The 19048-nt window shown below is 42.5% G+C and overlaps 2 protein-coding genes across 4 annotated transcripts; one reads left to right on the plus strand and one right to left on the minus strand.

Moving 5' to 3' along the window:
• The first annotated feature begins 1822 nt into the window (after positions 1-1822).
• On the plus strand, positions 1823-17547 carry LOC113494870 (nuclear protein localization protein 4 homolog). Of its 3 annotated transcripts, XM_026873375.1 has the most exons (10): positions 1823-1928; positions 2239-2505; positions 2638-2819; positions 2930-3102; positions 3455-3863; positions 4756-4889; positions 5831-5991; positions 16183-16356; positions 16417-16697; positions 17295-17547. In XM_026873375.1, exons 1-10 carry the CDS (start codon positions 1908-1910, stop codon positions 17308-17310), a joined length of 1818 nt encoding a protein of 605 aa, XP_026729176.1. In that variant the 5' UTR covers positions 1823-1907; the 3' UTR covers positions 17311-17547. The 3 variants fall into 3 exon arrangements, with proteins under 3 accessions (XP_026729176.1, XP_026729174.1, XP_026729175.1); XM_026873373.1 differs by having other exon boundaries at positions 16183-16697; XM_026873374.1 differs by having other exon boundaries at positions 16183-16697; positions 17298-17547.
• Positions 10123-13811, minus strand: LOC113494872 (peptidyl-prolyl cis-trans isomerase E). Its single transcript, XM_026873376.1, has one exon. The coding sequence runs from the start codon at positions 12295-12297 to the stop codon at positions 11008-11010; it is 1290 nt and encodes a 429-aa protein (XP_026729177.1). The 5' UTR covers positions 12298-13811; the 3' UTR covers positions 10123-11007.
• Positions 17548-19048: the final 1501 nt, after the last annotated feature.

The raw sequence follows: 19048 nt of genomic DNA on the forward strand, positions 1-19048 counted from the left end.
AGTGCACAGTGGGTATGGCGTGGTGACTTAAGGTAACTACGCTGAACCCACTCATTTCTATATGTACTAGTATACATCTGCAGACTGCAGGACAGCTTTCGTGAGTAGCGATGAAACAGTTAACGTTTCGTCGCTACTCACGAAACGTTGAATACTTTTTTTTTTGTACGTATCAGGACCTTGGTTCGGGAATGGAATGGAATGTCGTTTTACTATCTGTCGATCTTGTTGAATGAGAAAGTCTGTCATCACAAGTAAATTAGGATTGTTAGCTTCCCTGTTCAGAGCGAGTCAGTTACAGCTACAGCTTATTCGCTCAAATGACCTAATTCACTCAAATATATGAATTACCCTCTTGAACTATGGGTAAACATTTTTTGTTCCCACCTTCATAAGGAATAATCATTAGAAATACTAAAGGTGCGGCCTCATGCATTTGCTCGACTCTCGTTTCCAGCGACAAATATGGTCACGTGATATGTAGCGACGAAGCTGATTCATATGAATAATGGAATCAAACAAGATAAGGCTCTTCTTTCTTTCACTTGTATCATTGGAATGCCAATGAGGCTAGAGATCAGCAACACTGGGTCGAGTCGTGACCAGATTTATAGGTGTAAACAAGCGACGAGCAGCTGCATGAAGCCGCCCCTTTAAAACTCTTACTATCGCAGAATACGCGCTTGGCCAAGATTCCGAGCCGCTGAGTATATATCCTCGCGGTGGAATTGTCTTTAATAACGTAATAATTGTTGCTGCGCCTCTCCACAACCCAAGCTACTCGCATTGGTGATACCCAAAGAGTGTGTAAAAGTATGTATGTAGTTCCAACCCCGTTTACACCCTTACGGAACGAGTATCGAAAAAAATAAAATTCCTAACGTACGTTTGTTTCATAATTGTAACTTCAAAAGCGGTAATTTTTCATACTAACTTTCAAACCCTTTTAAAATTCTATCTTAGTGCTCCCGTACACAATAAAAGGAACCCGTATTCACAATTTAATTTCACGTTTATAACTCATACACGTAGTTTAGGCCCTGCGTTGATCGTCGATTCATTAATTTATCCTACCGGTTTTGTCATAAATTATAGAACGCAACCAGTACTGGTTGCGTTCTATAAAGCCCTTAAAATGATTAGGACTGTACAGTCCTGATCATTTTAAGGGCTTGTTTACGTGTAGTACGACACCTCAGATTTCCCAAGACTTATGCTCAGTTTTTTGTTTAAGAAAATAGTTGTTGGAATAAAATAGGCTTCATTCGCAGAAAAAAACTCAAGATTTTCTGTTCACAGAATCACATTTATAGATTGTCTTTTTTGCTTATAATTAAAAAACCTTTGAAATGGAACTACTTTTACAGATTTTCATCGTCATCATCATCCACAGCCTTTATCCTTCCACTGCTGGGCATAGGCCTCCCCTTTCTCGTGCCAATACGGATTTTATCGCGGTTTAATTTTAGGTTTTAGTTCCCGACGTTTCGACAACTTTTCAGGTATCATGATCACGAGTCTGCCAGTGACCGCTACAAAATCCGTAAAAGTAGTTTCATTTCAATGTCTAACATTCGCGTAAACCTAAGAAACCACTAAAAAATCTTTGTACAACATTATGCATTAAACTACTTCTTATTAGAAATCCGAACATGACTAAAGTCAAACGTCATGACTGTGTCATTGTTCAAAAAGTTGTATTCCTACCGCACATTGTGCTAAGGTAGCATTGAAAAGAGACAACTAGACATTTAACCAACGTCAAAAGAGAGATAGAAACTGGAAATGTTTTATGTAGACGCGATAATGGAAAATCTTTCGTCGTGTACTACTGTCAATGTGTCAAATGAAGATTGTTATGTCAGTGAATTGTTGGTGTTTTGCGATCATTTTACTTTTAACAAATTATGTCGGGGTCAAAGAAAATGGTAACATAGCCTATATCACTAAAGAATTATTGAGTGTAGCATCGTGATAAAGAAAAACAAATCTTCAAAAAATTAGATAAGCTAACAGAAATAAGAGATTTCTGTTGTTATACTTGTCAAGTTTTTGAATTTCAAAAATGTTTCCTTTAGTTTTCTTGATTCAGAACATATTCTGATAAATTTCTGCGAGCTGTGCTGTATATCTTAGAATATCATGATGCTTATCTAGGTTACCATGACTTAGCAGTTTTGCTGCTGAAAGTTTTGTTTTTGGTGATCTTCATATTTATGGTTGAATGTTGTTGTTTAGATACTACGGGTGCAGTCAGCGGAGGGCACAGCTCGCGTTGAAGTCATGGATACTGACGTGACGGCTCAACTATTCGAGCGCGTATACGAGAACTTGCATCTGAACACGTTCGCGTTCGTGCTACACAAGGACCGACAGCGCAAAGACGAGATCATGTCCAGTAAATCCCGCAGATTGCGAGACTGTGGACTGCAACATGGTGACATGCTCTATCTCAGCCCAGTCAATGGAGCTGTGTTGTTTGATCAACCATCCACAAGTGGCGAGGTACCTGCATAAGATATCACTGTGAAGCTCCCTTCTTATTTTCTCACTGCACATGTTTTATGAAAGCCTATTATGTAGCTCATTCATACAGTAGTATTTGTTTACTGATTCATTTTGGTTTGGTACTTGCAGCCCAATGAAAGTGACAAGCCATTTGGAGAAACAATTGAGGCTGGCCCATCATCATCAGGTTCAGGTGCAGCACCTCAAGCTGCTAGCACGGCAGCACGGCCCATAGCCCCCCAAGAGGACGAAGTGGATCTACAATTATACCGCATGACTGGCAACATTAACAGACAACGAGATGACAAGTTGTGAGTATTATTTTAAGATTTATTTATACTGCTGACGCAAATTAAAATAGTAGTAACATTTAATGTTTTCTAATCTGCATTAATTTAACTTTATAATCATTTAATTATAGATGCAGACATAATTCAAAGGGATGCTGTGTACATTGTTCTCCCCTGGAGCCATGGGATGAAGGATATCTCAAAGAGCACAATATCAAGCATATGTCATTCCATGCTTATCTGCGCAAGATCACATCTGGAAACTTTATCTCTTTAGATGAACTTTCATGTAAAATCAAACCAGGTAATTTTAAATAGACCGAAGAAGCATTGGCACAAAAGACTTAGAGAAATTTGTGAATTTCTACAGGACTTCAAGGTACTAATGCTTGCCATGAGTCACCCATTTAAGTTACTTCTCTTAAGAAAGGATCAATATCATGTTACAGTCTTAATAGTCTGTGTTGCAAATGAGACCAGTTAAAGATAATATCACAGACTCAAAAGCAAACAGGTTTTTTTTTTTGATTTGCTTAACTGCATGCAGTTAGAAACAAAATAGAAAGTTAGAAATAATCTAACATAGTACTTAATTTCATAATCCAGTTGTTATGAAATGAAGTTAAAGAATGGTATAGGAAATACGTCGTTCGTAGGATGTTCCGAGCACCCGCCGTGGCCGCGAGGCATCTGCTCGAAGTGCCAGCCGGGCGCGGTGACGCTGAACCGGCAGCCCTACCGCCACGTGGACAACGTGCTGTTCGAGCACCCCGCCATCGTGGAGCGCTTCCTGGCCTACTGGCGCGCCACGGGCCACCAGCGCGTGGGCTTCCTGTTCGGGCGCTACGAGCGCCACCCCGACGTGCCGCTGGGCATCCGCGCGCGCGTGGCCGCCATCGTGGAGCCGCCGCAGCAGTCGGCGCGCGACAGCGTGGCGCTGGCGCCCGACGCGCGCGACGGCCTGCTGCAGGAGCTGGCGCGGCGCCTGGGGCTGCGCGCCGTGGGCTGGATCTTCACGGACCTGCTGCCGCTGGACGTGGCCACCGGCACCGTCAAGCACATCCGGTACTAGCACCGCCACCGCTCCGTCCTTAGCTTTGGACCGTTCGACGATCGTGCAGGTGTCACGATCACCTTGCACGGGCGACGGTCAGGGTAGCATAATATTCGAGTTTTCGTGTGTCCAATATTTTGATTATAGACTACTACTATACTAAGCTTTATGATGTAACTTTTGGAGCACATACCATGTACATTTGCATTGATTTTTCTGACCACCAAGCAAAGCATGTTTGCAGAACAGATACTCTACATCACCTGCATCATCATCATCATAGTGTCTGGTCACAGAAGGATGGATGAGCTTACAACTGAATGTTATTTTCTTTATCATGTTTCATTTTCCTCACTTAATTTAATTATTTTCAATCATTATTTTATTTAAGTCAGATAAATTAATCCGTTCAAAGTATGATGCATGTGCTGTAAGTGTGCATGTGCGGTATGTATTGTTACTATTTACATTACTTCTGACCGGCCAATTTTCAATGATTCGTGGTTTCCAGGCATTTTGTGCGCGTATATCAAGCAACGCGCGCGTAAATTGCCTGTTGAGTAGTCTCCATCTGGCCAGTTTTTTTTATCAAAGAAGTAACTTTTGAATTCTGTTTGACGTAAAAATGATATAAAAATAAAGTCCAGTAAGTCGCCTCCCTAGCCTTATCCCGAGCTAAATCAATCAGTCTCATCAGATCCAGGTTTACCGAGAATAATACATTGTTGATTAATACCACCGAAAAAGTATTCTGTTGTTGTACACAGCCGATATCGTGTTTGGTGGTAGGGTGTAGAAAGCAAGGCTTATTAAATATTCATGGTCAATTTGATAGCTTTTCAAATAAGTTTCGTGAGAACCGACACAGTATAGTAATGATAAACGGTCCGTGTTTTGTGACAGCGGCGTGGACACGCACTTCCTGTCGGCGCAGGAGTGCATCATGGCGGGCCACTACCAGAACCTGCGGCCCAACGCCTGCCGCCACGCCTCTTCCGGCTACTTTGGCTCTAAGTTCGTCACAGTCTGCGTCACAGGCAAGTAGCGTTTCCTCACTGCCATAAGTGCTTTCATAACGACTATCGTAGATACGAGGAGGCGTTTTAAAGTTCGCGGAATGTAAGACAAGGACAGTACCTAAATAATAAATCAAAATGCAAGAGCAACATTTTTTTTTGCTTTGCATCAATTTTCTTCATCCCCAGTAACAATACGGACCTACAGAGGTCCAAACGTGTGTTATTTTTGCAGAGCACGCACCGTCTTCATTCTCGGCACCCATCATTAGTTTTTCAACGGCCGTCGGTCGCCTTCAAGAAGCTCTCAGTCTTGTTTGAAAAGTCCATGCCACCTGTAAATCATTGTTTTACCAGGGCAGGGCAAGATTCCCCGTAAACCAATGACATCTCTTTCGTAATGTTTTGAACACTCTTTCTTTGTTGTTTGTTTTGAACTTCATAATGATGCGGTGTTCGATTTGTCCCATGTTTTCAGTTTTCTTCCCGATAGACTTGCTTGATTGGCGATAGTTCAAAGACTTATGATCCAATTACGGTAAAGCCTAGTATTTATACTAATTATGTGTTGTAGTGTACGTGAAGGGTAAAGATATCCCCACCACCAACTACCATCCCCTCCATTCTGCGGTCTTAAAAACGCTCCCTTGTATAATAACCTTAAAAGATGACATAATATCTTGTCGCATACTAGACTGTAGATATTTTTGAGAAGAACAACTACCTGATACATAACTTTACGTAAAGCACGCACAAAAGTTACAATTGCCTCCGTTTTTGTAACACTTCTCATTGCTGCTCTGCTCCTATTGGTGGTTTTTCCATAAATTGGATATCCAAGACTGAACGAATTATGGAATCATAAAAGCAAGCTCTTCAGCTTTGCAATATTATTGCAAAATATAATTAAGATTGTTCGGGTTATGTAATTGGGATTCCACGTCCGGCGGTCGTGCGCGCAGGCGACAGCAACAAGCAGGTGCACCTGGAGGGCTACCAGGTGTCGGGGCAGTGCCAGGCGCTGGTGCGCGACAACATCCTGCTGCCCACGCGCGACGCGCCCGAGCTGGGCTACATCCGCGACTCCTCCGACAAGCAGTACGTGCCCGACGTCTACTACAAGGTCAGTCCACGCCGCCACAACATACTTAGCTGCCCAACACGCGTGCGACATTGTGCATATGCGTGATCTTTAATCGAACAAAAACGCACCACATATTGAAATGCATTGGTTGTAACTAGTATCCTATATCCCATATCCTTCCTTACCTAGAACCCGGAACTGTAATTATAAAGTACTAGCTTTCCCGGCGAACTTCGTATCGCTTATATCGCATCGTCGATACTTCGTATCGTCGATAATAGCATTGCAGACAAAAATACCAGAATATATTAGTTCCTTATGCCAATTCGTCATTTTGACATTAAATTTCTTTGACAGATCTAACGTCAAATTGGCTTTTGTGTATTAGTACAAATTGTTTGTATATGGGAGTATAGAAAGATGTTGATTTTACACTTTTTCAAGTTCTTTTTTTAATTTTCTCGTACAAACCTTCCCCGGACTTCAACGAATAATTCAAGACCAAAATTAGCCAAAGCGGTAAAGGCATTGTCGAGTAATAAAGGAACAACGAAAAGTGGCATTGATTTTTATATAATACTAGCTGTTGCCCGCGACTTCGTCCCCGTGGGTAGAAGATATAAGTTATGATTTAGGTATACCTTCCATTGTATCTTAGCTCCTATTAGTCGCAGCGTGATGGTTTATAGCCTAAAGCCTTCCTCGATGAATGGTCTATTCAACACAAAAAGATTTTTTCAATTTGGGCCAGTATTTTCGGAGATTAGCGCGTTCTAACAAACAAACAAACAAAGTCTTCAGCTTTATATTTTAGTATAGATATAGATAGACTAGCTGTCCCGGCGAACTTCGTATCGCCTTAGAGTCGATGATAATATTGCTGATGGTTTTTTAGTACTTATTTTAAGTGTCTATAATATATCTAGGTTGTAAATGTTTTAGTAATAGTTGTAAATTAGAAACGAATTTACTAACTAATTTGCTGATTGAATTAGTTTCTTCTAATCGTGTTCAACAAGATCGCAACCACCTTCAAATACATCTGTAGTTTCAATCTCATGGCTGCTACCAATTGATATCTTCTTTGTTTTTGGTTTGGACCTCCACTGCCCGATTTAATGGTATCGCCCTAATCAAGTACTGCTACCTGTCCTTGTGTACTACTGCTACCTGCTCCCTAGCTACAACCCTCATGAAATACTACTATCTGATCTCCTGGTATCATCGAAATCAAATACCTGCTGCAGCCCTCATGAACACTACTGCTCTCCTGATACCGCCGGGTATTACTGCTACCTGCTTTCCTGGCACCACCCTACCAGCTCTCCATGTCCAACATTTATATTCCACTCGAAAACCTACTTTTGTAAAGTAGCGGCTGGACTGATTTTTACTGATAACTTGCTTTTAAAACACGTTTTATGCCAATCTTCCGCAAGATCGAACCATCTTCTTATACACCTACCTACCTACCTTTCTGTGGACCACCCCCGTGCCTCCTACTAATAATTAGTACTTTCTTTGTTTTTGATTTTGATTTAATGGTACCACCTTCATGTACTTACTACCTCTATGTTCTGTTGTTATCTGCTCTCCTGGTACCTCCCATGTTTATATTTTTTACTACTAAGTGTCATTGCAATGTCAAATGGATGCCTGCAATTGAATATGAACTTTATCTAAAAGGGATAAAGTTCAAATTAACTCGCAAGTCGCTGTTTTAAGTGGATTCCCGTCAATAATCGTGACCAAAAGTCCTATGTCCCTCCCCGGGTCGTAGGCTACCTCCCCACCAATTTTTAGCCAAATCGGTCCAGCCGTTCTCGAGTTATAAAATTTTTGTAACTAACACAACTTTCTTGTATATATGTATCCCACCAAAAACATTAAATGTAAAAAAATGCCAAGTCTCTCGATGCAGTCTTTCCATCGTAAAAAGTTTTGAGATCTCATAGAAGCCAAGTCCTATTCAAAATATTTTGTAGTTATAAATCAACATTTAGTAATTGTATCAATAGTTTTCTTTATATTATAATTATAGTGACTTGGCAATGAGCACAAGAAGAAACAAATAAAACGGCATATTTGTAGGAGTTGAAAGTTACACATACCGCATGCGTAAACATTAATATCACAAAATTAATTTTCTTTTGGTTTATCCGTGTCGTCCCAACCGAATTTCGGCAACGGCAGTCAGTCTTAGTGTACTCTCGATTCATTTACTTTCATAAAGCGATGGCCCGTAAGGTATTCTTAATTATTGTATTGGAGCATGTAGTCGGTAGTGACCATCATGATTCACACATAACAAATAATCTGATCACTGGTCTCGTCAGTAACATTTGCACATAATTCCAGGCATCAAGCAGCTTTTAATTTGTGCTCATTGCCAAGTCACTATAATTATAATATAAAGAAAACTATTGATACAATTACTAAATGTTGATTTATAACTACAAAATATTTTGAATAGGACTTGGCTTCTATGAGATCTCAAAACTTTTTACGATGGAAAGACTGCATCGAGAGACTTGGCATTTTTTTACATTTAATGTTTTTGGTGGGATCTCATTTATTTTTTGTAAGTGTATTTCTTTCTTTTTTTTTAGGTGTCATAATTTCTAGGACTTCAGCTACTGCTTTGCTTAGAACCCATTCTCTATCTCTATCTCTTTTGTTTCTTCTCTGAGACTTCGTTACTTCTAATGTAAACAAGCTTAAACTTATATATATATGCATATATATATCTACTAACTTACAAACTATAGCTAAACTAAACTAAATAACACGTAAAGTTCTCCGAATATCAATTATCACTACAATATTTTTTAGTTTCGAAATGGTTTTTCATAGACAGGTGGCGCTATCAAATGAAAATTATCGAATTATTGTGAAGTACTACTTAGACTGCGCTTTGTAACGAAACCATAGCGCGATTCAGACACGTACAACGCCATCTGTCGAGCGCGCATACAATATTTATCGCAATACAATGGAGTTTTAGCTTTATTAATTTAATGAATTATGAATTTTATGTATTAATTTGTATTAATGATAGTCTGTGTATTACATTTATATTATTCTTTTCTATTCTATGTATGTATTCATCCAATTGAATAGGTACTTAAACAACGAACAAAGTTAACAATGCAGTCAAAATCCATACATAATGTTCTTGCCAAACCGCAAATATAAAATTGTTTTCTATGGCATATTATTTTTTAATGTTTTTATAATTTTTCCTTTATATGTGGCTAAGGACCTATCTTGGTGCAAAATTTGAAGTTTCTAAGTCTGCTAGAAGTACCTTAGATTTTTGATGATCTGTCAGTGAGTCAGTGAGTGACAAAATGGTGTAACTTTGATCGACCGTAACTCCTAAACCATTAATTCAATTGGCATGTAATTTCGAACTTAAGCTTGTTCTAATGCCTACTATTATTCCCCGAAAAGCTAAACTCCTAGCTTTGTGCACGTCGAAGATACAGGGGGGGCGAAATAGCCGCGAATCGCTTCGAGAAAAGATGGTACGGCCGTGCCCGTTTTGCTCGAGACTTGGCAGGGGCACTGCCGTGCCCTCAGATATAATAATGCGGTTCAAAATAATGTGTATAACAGAGTGTTTGATGCCTTTTTTTTTAATTGATTAATATTATGATAATCAAGTATATTGAAAAAAAAACCTTAAACATCAGTTACTGATATGATATAGTCTGTTTCGGACAGTTTCAATCAAGTCATCATCCTAGCCATTTTCCGACTATGCTGGGGTCGGCTGGGCAACACTATATCTCTTAGTCGGACTGATTGTTAGACTTTCTAGCTACTGACTACCCGTAACGACTGAAAAAGATGTGTAAATATCAGACGGGACCCATAAGTTAACGTGCTTTCCGAAACACGAAAGATTTCGTTATGACATAGATGGTCACCCATCCACGGATCGACTGTATCAAGTGTCGCTTAATCTGTAATCGATCAATATGTTCAGTTGTAGTTTAGCCACGAGCTCCTCCACGACATCAGTAACATGTAAAAAAATATTTTAATACGATGTACATACATACGATGCTTAAAATTTGATAGAGTGCACGTAAAATAAATTATCTTTGATTATATATAAATAAGGGATGAAATATAAGAACCAGGGCCTTCAGTGAAACTCACATGTTACTGCTCCATAGATTGATTTATTCATCTCGATTGTCTTCGGTTTTACCGAAGACATAACATTCAAAAAGAGTTAGACCTTGGTCGTCGTCTATCGTATACCGACAAAATTAAACGCTACTACCATAAAATATGAATTTAGTCAACACGAGTTACATCCACGTGGCGTGGCGTGCTGGCGGTATGTCACACGGTATCGCGCCAAGCTCCACTTATACATATACGTACTCTTTGGTAAAATAGGCGAGTTACGCTGAGTCGCGAACACACGAGTACGTCACAGCTACAGTAAATAGATCCGTTACTAAGCAGGCACTGGCATCCGGCTCTCATCACAGTCTTGACTCCTCGAGAAGCATCACGCTGCTCAATCTCCGCCACTTATTCCCATATACTCTTCTTTTCTCTCCATAAGGGCACCTACGTCAATTTGTAAATATAATATCTATACTGACGGAGTGCGCCCAGTCTCATATTTGGGGAGGCTGCCCCAAGCGCTCCACTCCTTAGAGCTACATAAATTATTCTAAAATATTTTAGCACATTGACACACACATGTTCGAAACGTTAAAATTAATATTTTATCAATTAAACTCGTTTGCCCCACGCTAATAACAAAATGTTATTATGGGTCAATTAGGACTAGGCCAATCAGGTACATGTTATCTAGTCGAATTAAAACCGCGGCACCTGGGCACCATGTCGCCTAACTATCCGTATGTATACTGTAGAACTATACAACGTGTTTCTCGAATAAACATTTTAAAATATTTGATGAACTACGTAAACAAAAATAGCTGTTTTCGAAATAATACGATTGGTCCTAGTCATTAATAAGGTACAAGAGTCCCAGGAGATGAAAGTTACTACAAGTAATAAGGTCGTCTATGAGAGCTTCCCGCAGCTGGCGATGAGGATGGCGGAGTGCGGTTTGCCGGCGCTGTCGCCCGCGCGGCTGAGCCGGTCCACCAGCTCCAGCCCCTCCACCACGAAGGCGAAGATGGCCGTGAAGCCGCGCATCTCGCGCAGCACGATCCGGAACTGCGAGCCCACCAGCCCCCGACGGTCGCGGCGCTTCTGCGAGCGGCGCATGCCCACCGAACCCCGCACCGCCGCCATGCGCGTGTCGTCCGGCATGAAGTAGCTCTCCTCGAACACGGACCGCCCGCCGCGCCCGTTGTTCAGTTCGAAGTCGCCCGTGATCACGCTCTCGTTCTCCCAACACTGGAACACGGCGCAACCGCGGTACCCGACGCCGAGCTCGCCGCTGGTCAGCACCGAGAAATTGCGCGCCATCCGCGGGGCTACGTCGTCGCGCACCTCGATCACGATGCGCCCGAAAGGGGCACCGTTCACTTCTAATTTGAAGTAAAATAAAGGGAACATTCCCGGATTACGTAAAAGCGGCGAAGCCACCGCCGAGGCAGAAGACGCACTAGAACTGGGTGAAGCGCCCGCGCCCGCGTCCGCCGCCACCTCCGCTTCGCCGCCCGCCGGCGCCGCCCACGACCGCGCGAACACCGCGGCCGTGCAGTAGTTGCCCAGCAGCAGCAGGGGGTCGCGCCGCTCACTCGCAGCGCCCGGCGCTAAAGGAATCTCAATCGGCCCTAACCCGGTGAGCGTGCGTCCTAATAATTCAAAGTCGAGCGGCACCGTCGCCCTCCGGACGAGATCGTCGAGACGACATTGCACTAATGCTTCAGCGTGTTGAGCGCGCAAGTGTTCGCGCTCGGCCGGCAGAGAGTCGACAGCGACAGCGGCGGGAGCGACGGCCGGCGCCGCCAGCTCCGCCTCGAGGCGCATGTTGAGTTCGGTGGCGGCGTCCAGCGCGCGCAGCAGCAGGTCGCGCTGGCGCGCGGCCAGGCGGGCCAGGTCCCGCAGCAGCGGGGGGGCCCCGGCCAGGCGCCGCGCCAGGGCCAGCACTGCGCCGTGCGTGGGCAGCGCGGCGGCCTGCCCGCCCGGCAGCTCGGTCCGCTTCCAGCAGTGCATGCACAACACCTCGCGCCCTGCCAACAGCACGCCCCGCGCGCACGCCAGGCAGAAGTGATGCTTGCACGACAGTAGCTTAGGCTGCCGCTCCACGTCGTCGAAGGTTCGCTTGCAGCACGAGCATAACGTCAGTTCCTCAATCTCACCGAGCGCGGGGCTCGCCATCTGCGAGGGGGCGAGGTTCATGTGGCCCGCCCACTAGGTAGCAGTTCGTTGCCGCTGTCGCTGCGCCGCCGCTACGGGCTCGCGCCGGGCTCTTGCGACATCGCCTGCGTGTGGAGCTCTGTATTTTTGAACGTTAACGTGTAACGTACAATACAGAACGATAGCGCCGCCCGATTTGATCACATTTTATCGAAACTTTTCAACGTTTCAGGTAACTCGGATTAATAACTATAATTAACTAAATACAGCAATCGATGTGGATTGCCACATCATTTTACGTTTTTTGTACACACGCCATGATGTATTTCTCATTGTAAGCCCGCCTTCACTTCGCTCGATCAACAGATTACTTCCCCACTAAGTGACTTCGTAACAGCGCGGCGGTGGACACAAAGCCATGCTAGAAACTCATATAAAATATTGACATAGATTTAAATTCACATGATAACGATTGATTTGGTAATGAATGATTATTATAGAAAATTACCCTTAAAGAAATGTTCAGAGTTTTTCAACAATTTTTGTCCCAAATAAATGCAAAGACACGCGTTATTAGACGCAGACACACCTGTTAATTGTAATTGTATTCTTAAATAATATACTTTGATAGGTTGATTGGGTTGGTTTTCGAGAAGAAATAGTTGATCTAAGCAATTTTAAAAGTATAAACAGCATCAGTGCGTGGCGCGTTGTAACAAAGTCACTACGCATGAACTGTGTAACTCGGGACTAAGTTCAGGCGGCTAGGCGTGACAATCTGTGATAAGGGCGCGGGCGGGCCGAGCGGCACACGCGGCTCGCCGAGCGTGTTATCAGTGCGCGCCGCTATCAGGCGCGGCCTCCCGCCGCGCGCCGCGCGCCGCCTATCGATCGCGTCATGCACGTACACAAGTACACGCAACACAACGCCTACGCCATACAACACACGTCACGCCTGCACTCACTACACGACTTGCTACTCAAAGCTCCGAATCCTATTTTTAAATCTCAGGGTGAGGGATACTAATCGATTAATACTTTTCACTTCTACTATCCTATTAACAATTTATGTTAAATAAACGCATTAAGTGGTATTAAATATCTAAGTTAATACAACAGTTATGTTTTTTTGGGAGTCTGAAACGCGTCTGAGCCATGGAACTTATATTTCTTTATACGACTCACGCAGTAAGAAGTCATTGACATTTATGCCACATGCACCAAGATACCGGGATGTACAATAAGCATTCATTGATTACTCAAATGCATGCTCTTCCCGGGGATCGAACCCGCGGCAAGGAGCGTACTTAGTGGGGGTTGGGGTGGTGACCTATACTACTATGCTATCCTTTTCGGTGAATTTTCCGAAATTTGATGATATTTACTGAAATTATCATTACATTCACTACAACCTAATTAGAAAAAGTAAAGTTATCTTCTTATTCCAATTGAAGTCGCAATGAAGCAAGTGTTATGACATCGAATATAGTTTCGTAGATTCTATAAGAATGACGAATGGAACTAGTTGAAATGTGTTTTGGTTTGGTTTTGGGATAAATATTAAAAATAATCAAAATAAGATTTTATTTATATAAAAAAGGTTTTATATACGTAACTAGAATATACAACTTGAACACAGTCATCGATTTCCATGCTACCTGGAATTAACTTCACGATGTAGAATTTCAGGCGTCGCACGTCGGTGTCAGGGGCGTCTTTCCATTATGTGCAGGGTGTGTGTTGCACACGGGCGCCGCGGTCCTAGGGCGCCTAGCACCGCTCGCAACGTAGGAACACTGGGCGCGCCCTATACACGAGTATAGAGCGCGCCGCTTTCAGTAAGCCTTCCTGTTAAATGTTGATCATTGTATGTTTTATAGATGATAAAATTCAAAATTTTCAATCTACATATTTCGGATAGACTTTTCAAAATCTTGCATTGGGCCAGTATTTTGACTCAGTTTTGTTATTTTGGTCCAAAATTTAGAAACTTCCCCCTCTCTTCACAATTATGGAAGCATTTACCCATTTTGGAAATAGTTAACCAAATTATACGGTCCACCTTCACGTCGATTCTCAATGTGACTTTGGACGACCGAGCTTGGTCCCAGGCTACATTGCCGATCCGTTTTGGTGGACTAGGTATTCGTAAAGTTACCAGCGTTTCTTTCTTCGGTATCTACATAGCACTGAAAAATTAACACGAGAAATCTTAGGCTCTTCGTTCGCTCGCTTGCTTCGCTCTTCTAAGTTCAGCGATCTCGACGGGCGGAAATATAATAACCTTGTTGAGTTTTTATATTTTTGAGCCGTTTGGGGTTGAAACGTTCGGGACATGAGGGCGAGATGGACGAGTTCTTTATAAATAACTCGCAAAGAGTTTGGTCGATTCTACCCATGATCAGAAGGCTGGTCTGTATTTTTCTCAAATAATTAGCATTGCCATAGAACTTAGCAATGCAGCCAGCCTTCTGGGCACGTTTCCCGACTTTGACCGAGATGAAGATGTCTTTTTTAAGTTTTATAAATGATATTCCTATATTGCTTATTTTGTATTTAAATTAAGTTGGATATAGTTTTAAAAATATTTAATATTACCTGCCAACTTGAAATAAGATAAAATTGTATACAAGTCGAAATAAAAAGAGCAATGTTTAGGTATTTCTATGAAGTACATTTGTATACACATGTAAACATAGGTTCTGTTTGGCTTTAGGCTTGTCAGGGCCAGTCAAGGACATCGTGGTAGGTATTTAAAAAAGGAAAAATCCATCAACAATAGAGTTTGTATGTTCTATTGGAGAAATTTGACAGTTCCTATGTGGTACCTAACTTGATGAACTTGATAGTCCGTCCGGTGGCTTAGGGATAAATAATCCATACTAACATGGAGTTTTCACCCTTCAGCGGCCATACAAACTGCACTCGTACTCGTACCCATTTATTTTGACCGCTCGCTTGCTATGGGCGCTAGGGTAATATTCGCACACGGGCGCCAAATGGGTACTTTTTGAGTGAAAATACCGGGATTTTTCCGTCAGAAGCGGGACATAGTAAAGTTGAGGATTGATGTTCGATATTCTGCGCGCGAACAACAAGCATAGAAGTGTAACTTAACTCCGCGAAAAATTTATCTAGCTTTTTTTAGATTCGTATTTGGAGTGAATCCGTCCCGGGCGACGGTGAACCACGTTACGCCACTGGTTTCAAACAATAGTCTCTGTGAATCCTACTAAAGATGTACGGTCTCTACGGTCAAGTTCTTTCCGAAAAGCGGGACCATGTCCCGCGCGGGACATTAAAATTTGATTCAGAAATTGGGACGTCCCGCCAAAATCGGGACGTCTGGCAACAATGTTTGCCATTCATAGAAAGGGTCTTTAGTTTGCATCGCGCTCCCGTGTCTAGTACAAGGAAAAGGTGAACAGAAATGAAAGGTCGCTCGAACGAAAGATTAACTGTATTTTAATGTCAAAATACATTGCTTAGTACAGTCGTATAAAAATAAATAAAGTAGGAGTCACAATGTTTTAAGCAGTTTCTAGTACCTAAATAGATAATTCAACAAAAGTTTTGGGTATTCTCGCATCTATTGTATCTCAGTCATTTGACGTCGGCGTATAGCGGGCGCGTTGGGGTTGGTTCCCCGAACACGCTCCGCCGCCTCCTACCCACACCCACTAAACACAACACACAACGCTACATGTTATGTAGTATGTACATATACAACTACTTGTCACTTGCATTTTTTTCTTTATTGTTACCAAGTATTAATTAATTTCATTACAATACCGGCCAAGTGCGAGTCGGACTCGTGACGTAGGGGGTATTCCGTACAATTAGTTTAAAAGAAAAACCTCGCAGTAGTAAATGACGATGAAAAGTTACCAAGTTAACCCAACGCTTATTAACACTTGTGCGGTACAGGAGCGCGACGCTTACGGCAACGAAGTGGGCGTGTCGGCGAAGCGCGTGCCCGTGGCCTACCTGCTGGTGGACGTGCCGTGCGGCGTGGCCTCGCCCAGCGCCGCGCCCGCCACGTTCTCGCCGCGCGCCGCCTTCCCGCCCGCCAACCGCCCGCTGCAGCACCACCTGCAGACGCTGCGCGCGCTGCACCAGCACGTGCAGGCCTCGGACAGCTTCCTGGAGGCCATGTCCGACCTGCACGTGCTGCAGTTCCTGGCCTGCAACGAGGCGCTGCCGCTGAGCGCGGAGGCGCTGGCGCCGCTGCTGCGCGCCGTGCGCGAGCGGGACGCGGCGGCCGCGGACGCCTGGCGCGCGCTGCCGCACGCCGCCACGCTGGAGCAGCTCATGCGCGCCGCCGCCGACCACGAGCCCGGCGCCGCGCCCGCGCCCGCCGCGCCCGGCGTCTGGACCTGCCCGCTCTGCACCTTCCACAACGCGCCGCACAACGACGCCTGCGAGATGTGCGCCATGCCCAGGTATGCATCCTCCCTCTGACCGCCCTGCACCGCTATATGCGAGTGGCATCGCCGCGCGCCGTGAGCAATAGAGTCATAGGTACATTATATATTGGACCCAAAAATCAGTGACGTGCAAATCAAACATTTGGAAACGAACGAAAACAACCCTACAAAAACGAAATATAAATGTAAAAACCCGAATAAATAATTAAAAAGTGTCATTTGGTTCCAAAACATTTCATCAAGTTCGGCCCAGTCGGTTGTACGGTATTGTTCTTAAAAATATTAAATATCGTAATTTACACTGAAAGGAAATTTCAGAAAACCTTAGTTAATTTGTAGTGACACATAAAGGTTCCGCATGGTAAATTGTGATTGTACTCACTATTTAGACGATGTAATTTTTAAGTCTTTTACATTAAGTGATGATCGTTACATATAGCGCGTTAATGGTGCGCTTCTGGCAGATGAGCGTTGCGCGTCAAGTGTATCAAACTCAAAAGAGACTACCTATGTGGAGCAAAAAGCCCATAAAAATGATATTATTTCGTGCACTTATCGGACCCTCTCGTCTATAAGCCTTCTTCTTTCTCTACCGTTACCTGTTTGTTTCAGAAGCAACGCGATGTAAACAGGGCAGCGTCGCAATTTACCAACTTTTTACATCGAGGTGTCGACGCTGCGCGCTGCCCGCCGCGGACTGTATCTAACTTATTTTTATATTGGAAACGTGTTGCACTTTGGCTGTTGTCGCCGTTTCTAGCTCTCCAGCAATACACCACACCTCCGTCGAAGTGATTCTCGTATAAGTGAATTATGTCGGTCTCAACTCGCTGTAACTAAAATAATAAAAATTCAGCAAACTGTTTTTGTTCTTTTCAATTTTTTACAATGTATTTCCAGCACAATTAAGTGGCTGGTGAAAAATAGAATGTCTTTAAAATTAGACGTTTCTCTTGTATAAGTAAGTCACATATTAAACCAAAATCTTTTTGTGTTGAATAGACCATTCACCAAGGAAGGTTTTAGGCTATATTATTATACCATCACGCTGCGACTAATAGGAGCGAATAAACAATGGAAAATGAGGAAAAAAAAAACGGAAAATTATTCGAAAGTTGTTTGAAAATATACAGTGTAGGCTTCTTACTATATTATGACGACCGCAAATACTACCATTTCGGTAGAGAAAAACATCAATAAATAATATATTGCATGGAGCCGTATCAATTCAGGCTTTGTTTAGTATTTTATAAGAACACAGATTTGTGCAAAGGTTATCAATACAGTTAAGTTCTTGTCTTTTGTAAGCACTTGGTGTTGTCAACCAACGGAGACTTCTCCAATGATGTTAGGGATGGCTACGAGTACTGAGATTTCTTCGAGTGAGTAAAAACCGTGCCAGATAAGCTAATATAAACTATTATAAAATATGCTCTATTAATAACTGCTGAAACCATGCTACGCTTGTTTACGAGTATGACGCAAGGATCAGCTAAAACTCTCCTCGCCATATAAATAGAAAGAAGGAAGTGGTCGAGCCACCGCAGGCCGCAACAACTAAGGAAGGGTGATGAAACCGGTTACAAATAAAATTATGCAACTGGACCTCAAACTCTCGGGTTATATTTAGCAGAGATCATAGTTATTAAATGGGTCCATCCATAATTGAATTTTATTATTAACTAGCGACCCGCCACGCCTTCGCACGGGCGCAATGCTAATACACACTACAGAATTTCTTTTACGTTCTTTATTTTGATAAGCATTCATACCATCCTTATGAAACAACTTTGGAATAAGCGTTTGAAAAAAAAATTAATGCTTGTCATAATAGGTGTATTCATTTTGATAAGGTTAAGTTCCATGTCAACAAAAACAGCTTCGCAAAAATGTTTTGTTTTGGAATAAAATTAATAGTCAAAATATTGGTTATGGTGAGTGAACCTTAAAGATAGACATATGCATATTCGCGGACTTCTTTGTAGATCACTTTATGGTGTACAATATTGTAGAACATTATTTTGATGTATCTCGTGCGGTTAAGCCACAGTCTGCAATGACAGCGTAAAAATAGTAAATACGTCCAAAACCTCTAAAATTGACTATGTTCCTCTACTAAATAATGTTTAGATTAAACTTAAAAAACTTCCTCATGAATCATTTTATCTATTAAAAAAAAAACCGCATCAAAATCCGTCAAGTAGTTTCAAAGATTTAAGTAGTCAAGGGGAAATAGAGACAGATAAAGCTGGCTTCAGTTTTATAATATGTAGTGATATAGCCAGGTATGTCAAAAAATATGTTAAGATATTATTCAAAGTCGTATTCAAAATACACACAGTCGAGTGGTTAATTTATTTATTAAG

The sequence above is a fragment of the Trichoplusia ni genome, chromosome 6, assembly GCF_003590095.1.
Source record: "Trichoplusia ni isolate ovarian cell line Hi5 chromosome 6, tn1, whole genome shotgun sequence".
NCBI classification, from domain to species: domain Eukaryota; kingdom Metazoa; phylum Arthropoda; class Insecta; order Lepidoptera; family Noctuidae; genus Trichoplusia; species Trichoplusia ni.

Coding starts and splice junctions, on each gene's coding strand:
- LOC113494872 (XM_026873376.1), bottom strand. CDS start 12,297: ATGAACCTCGCCCCCTCGCAGATGGCGAGCCCCGCGCTCGGTGAGATT.
- LOC113494870 (XM_026873373.1), top strand. CDS start 1,908: ATGTCGGGGTCAAAGAAAATG. Junction 1,929..2,238: donor TGTCGGGGTCAAAGAAAATG/GTAACATAGCCT, acceptor GTTGTTGTTTAG/ATACTACGGGTGCAGTCAGC. Junction 3,864..4,755: donor GGCACCGTCAAGCACATCCG/GTACTAGCACCG, acceptor GTTTTGTGACAG/CGGCGTGGACACGCACTTCC.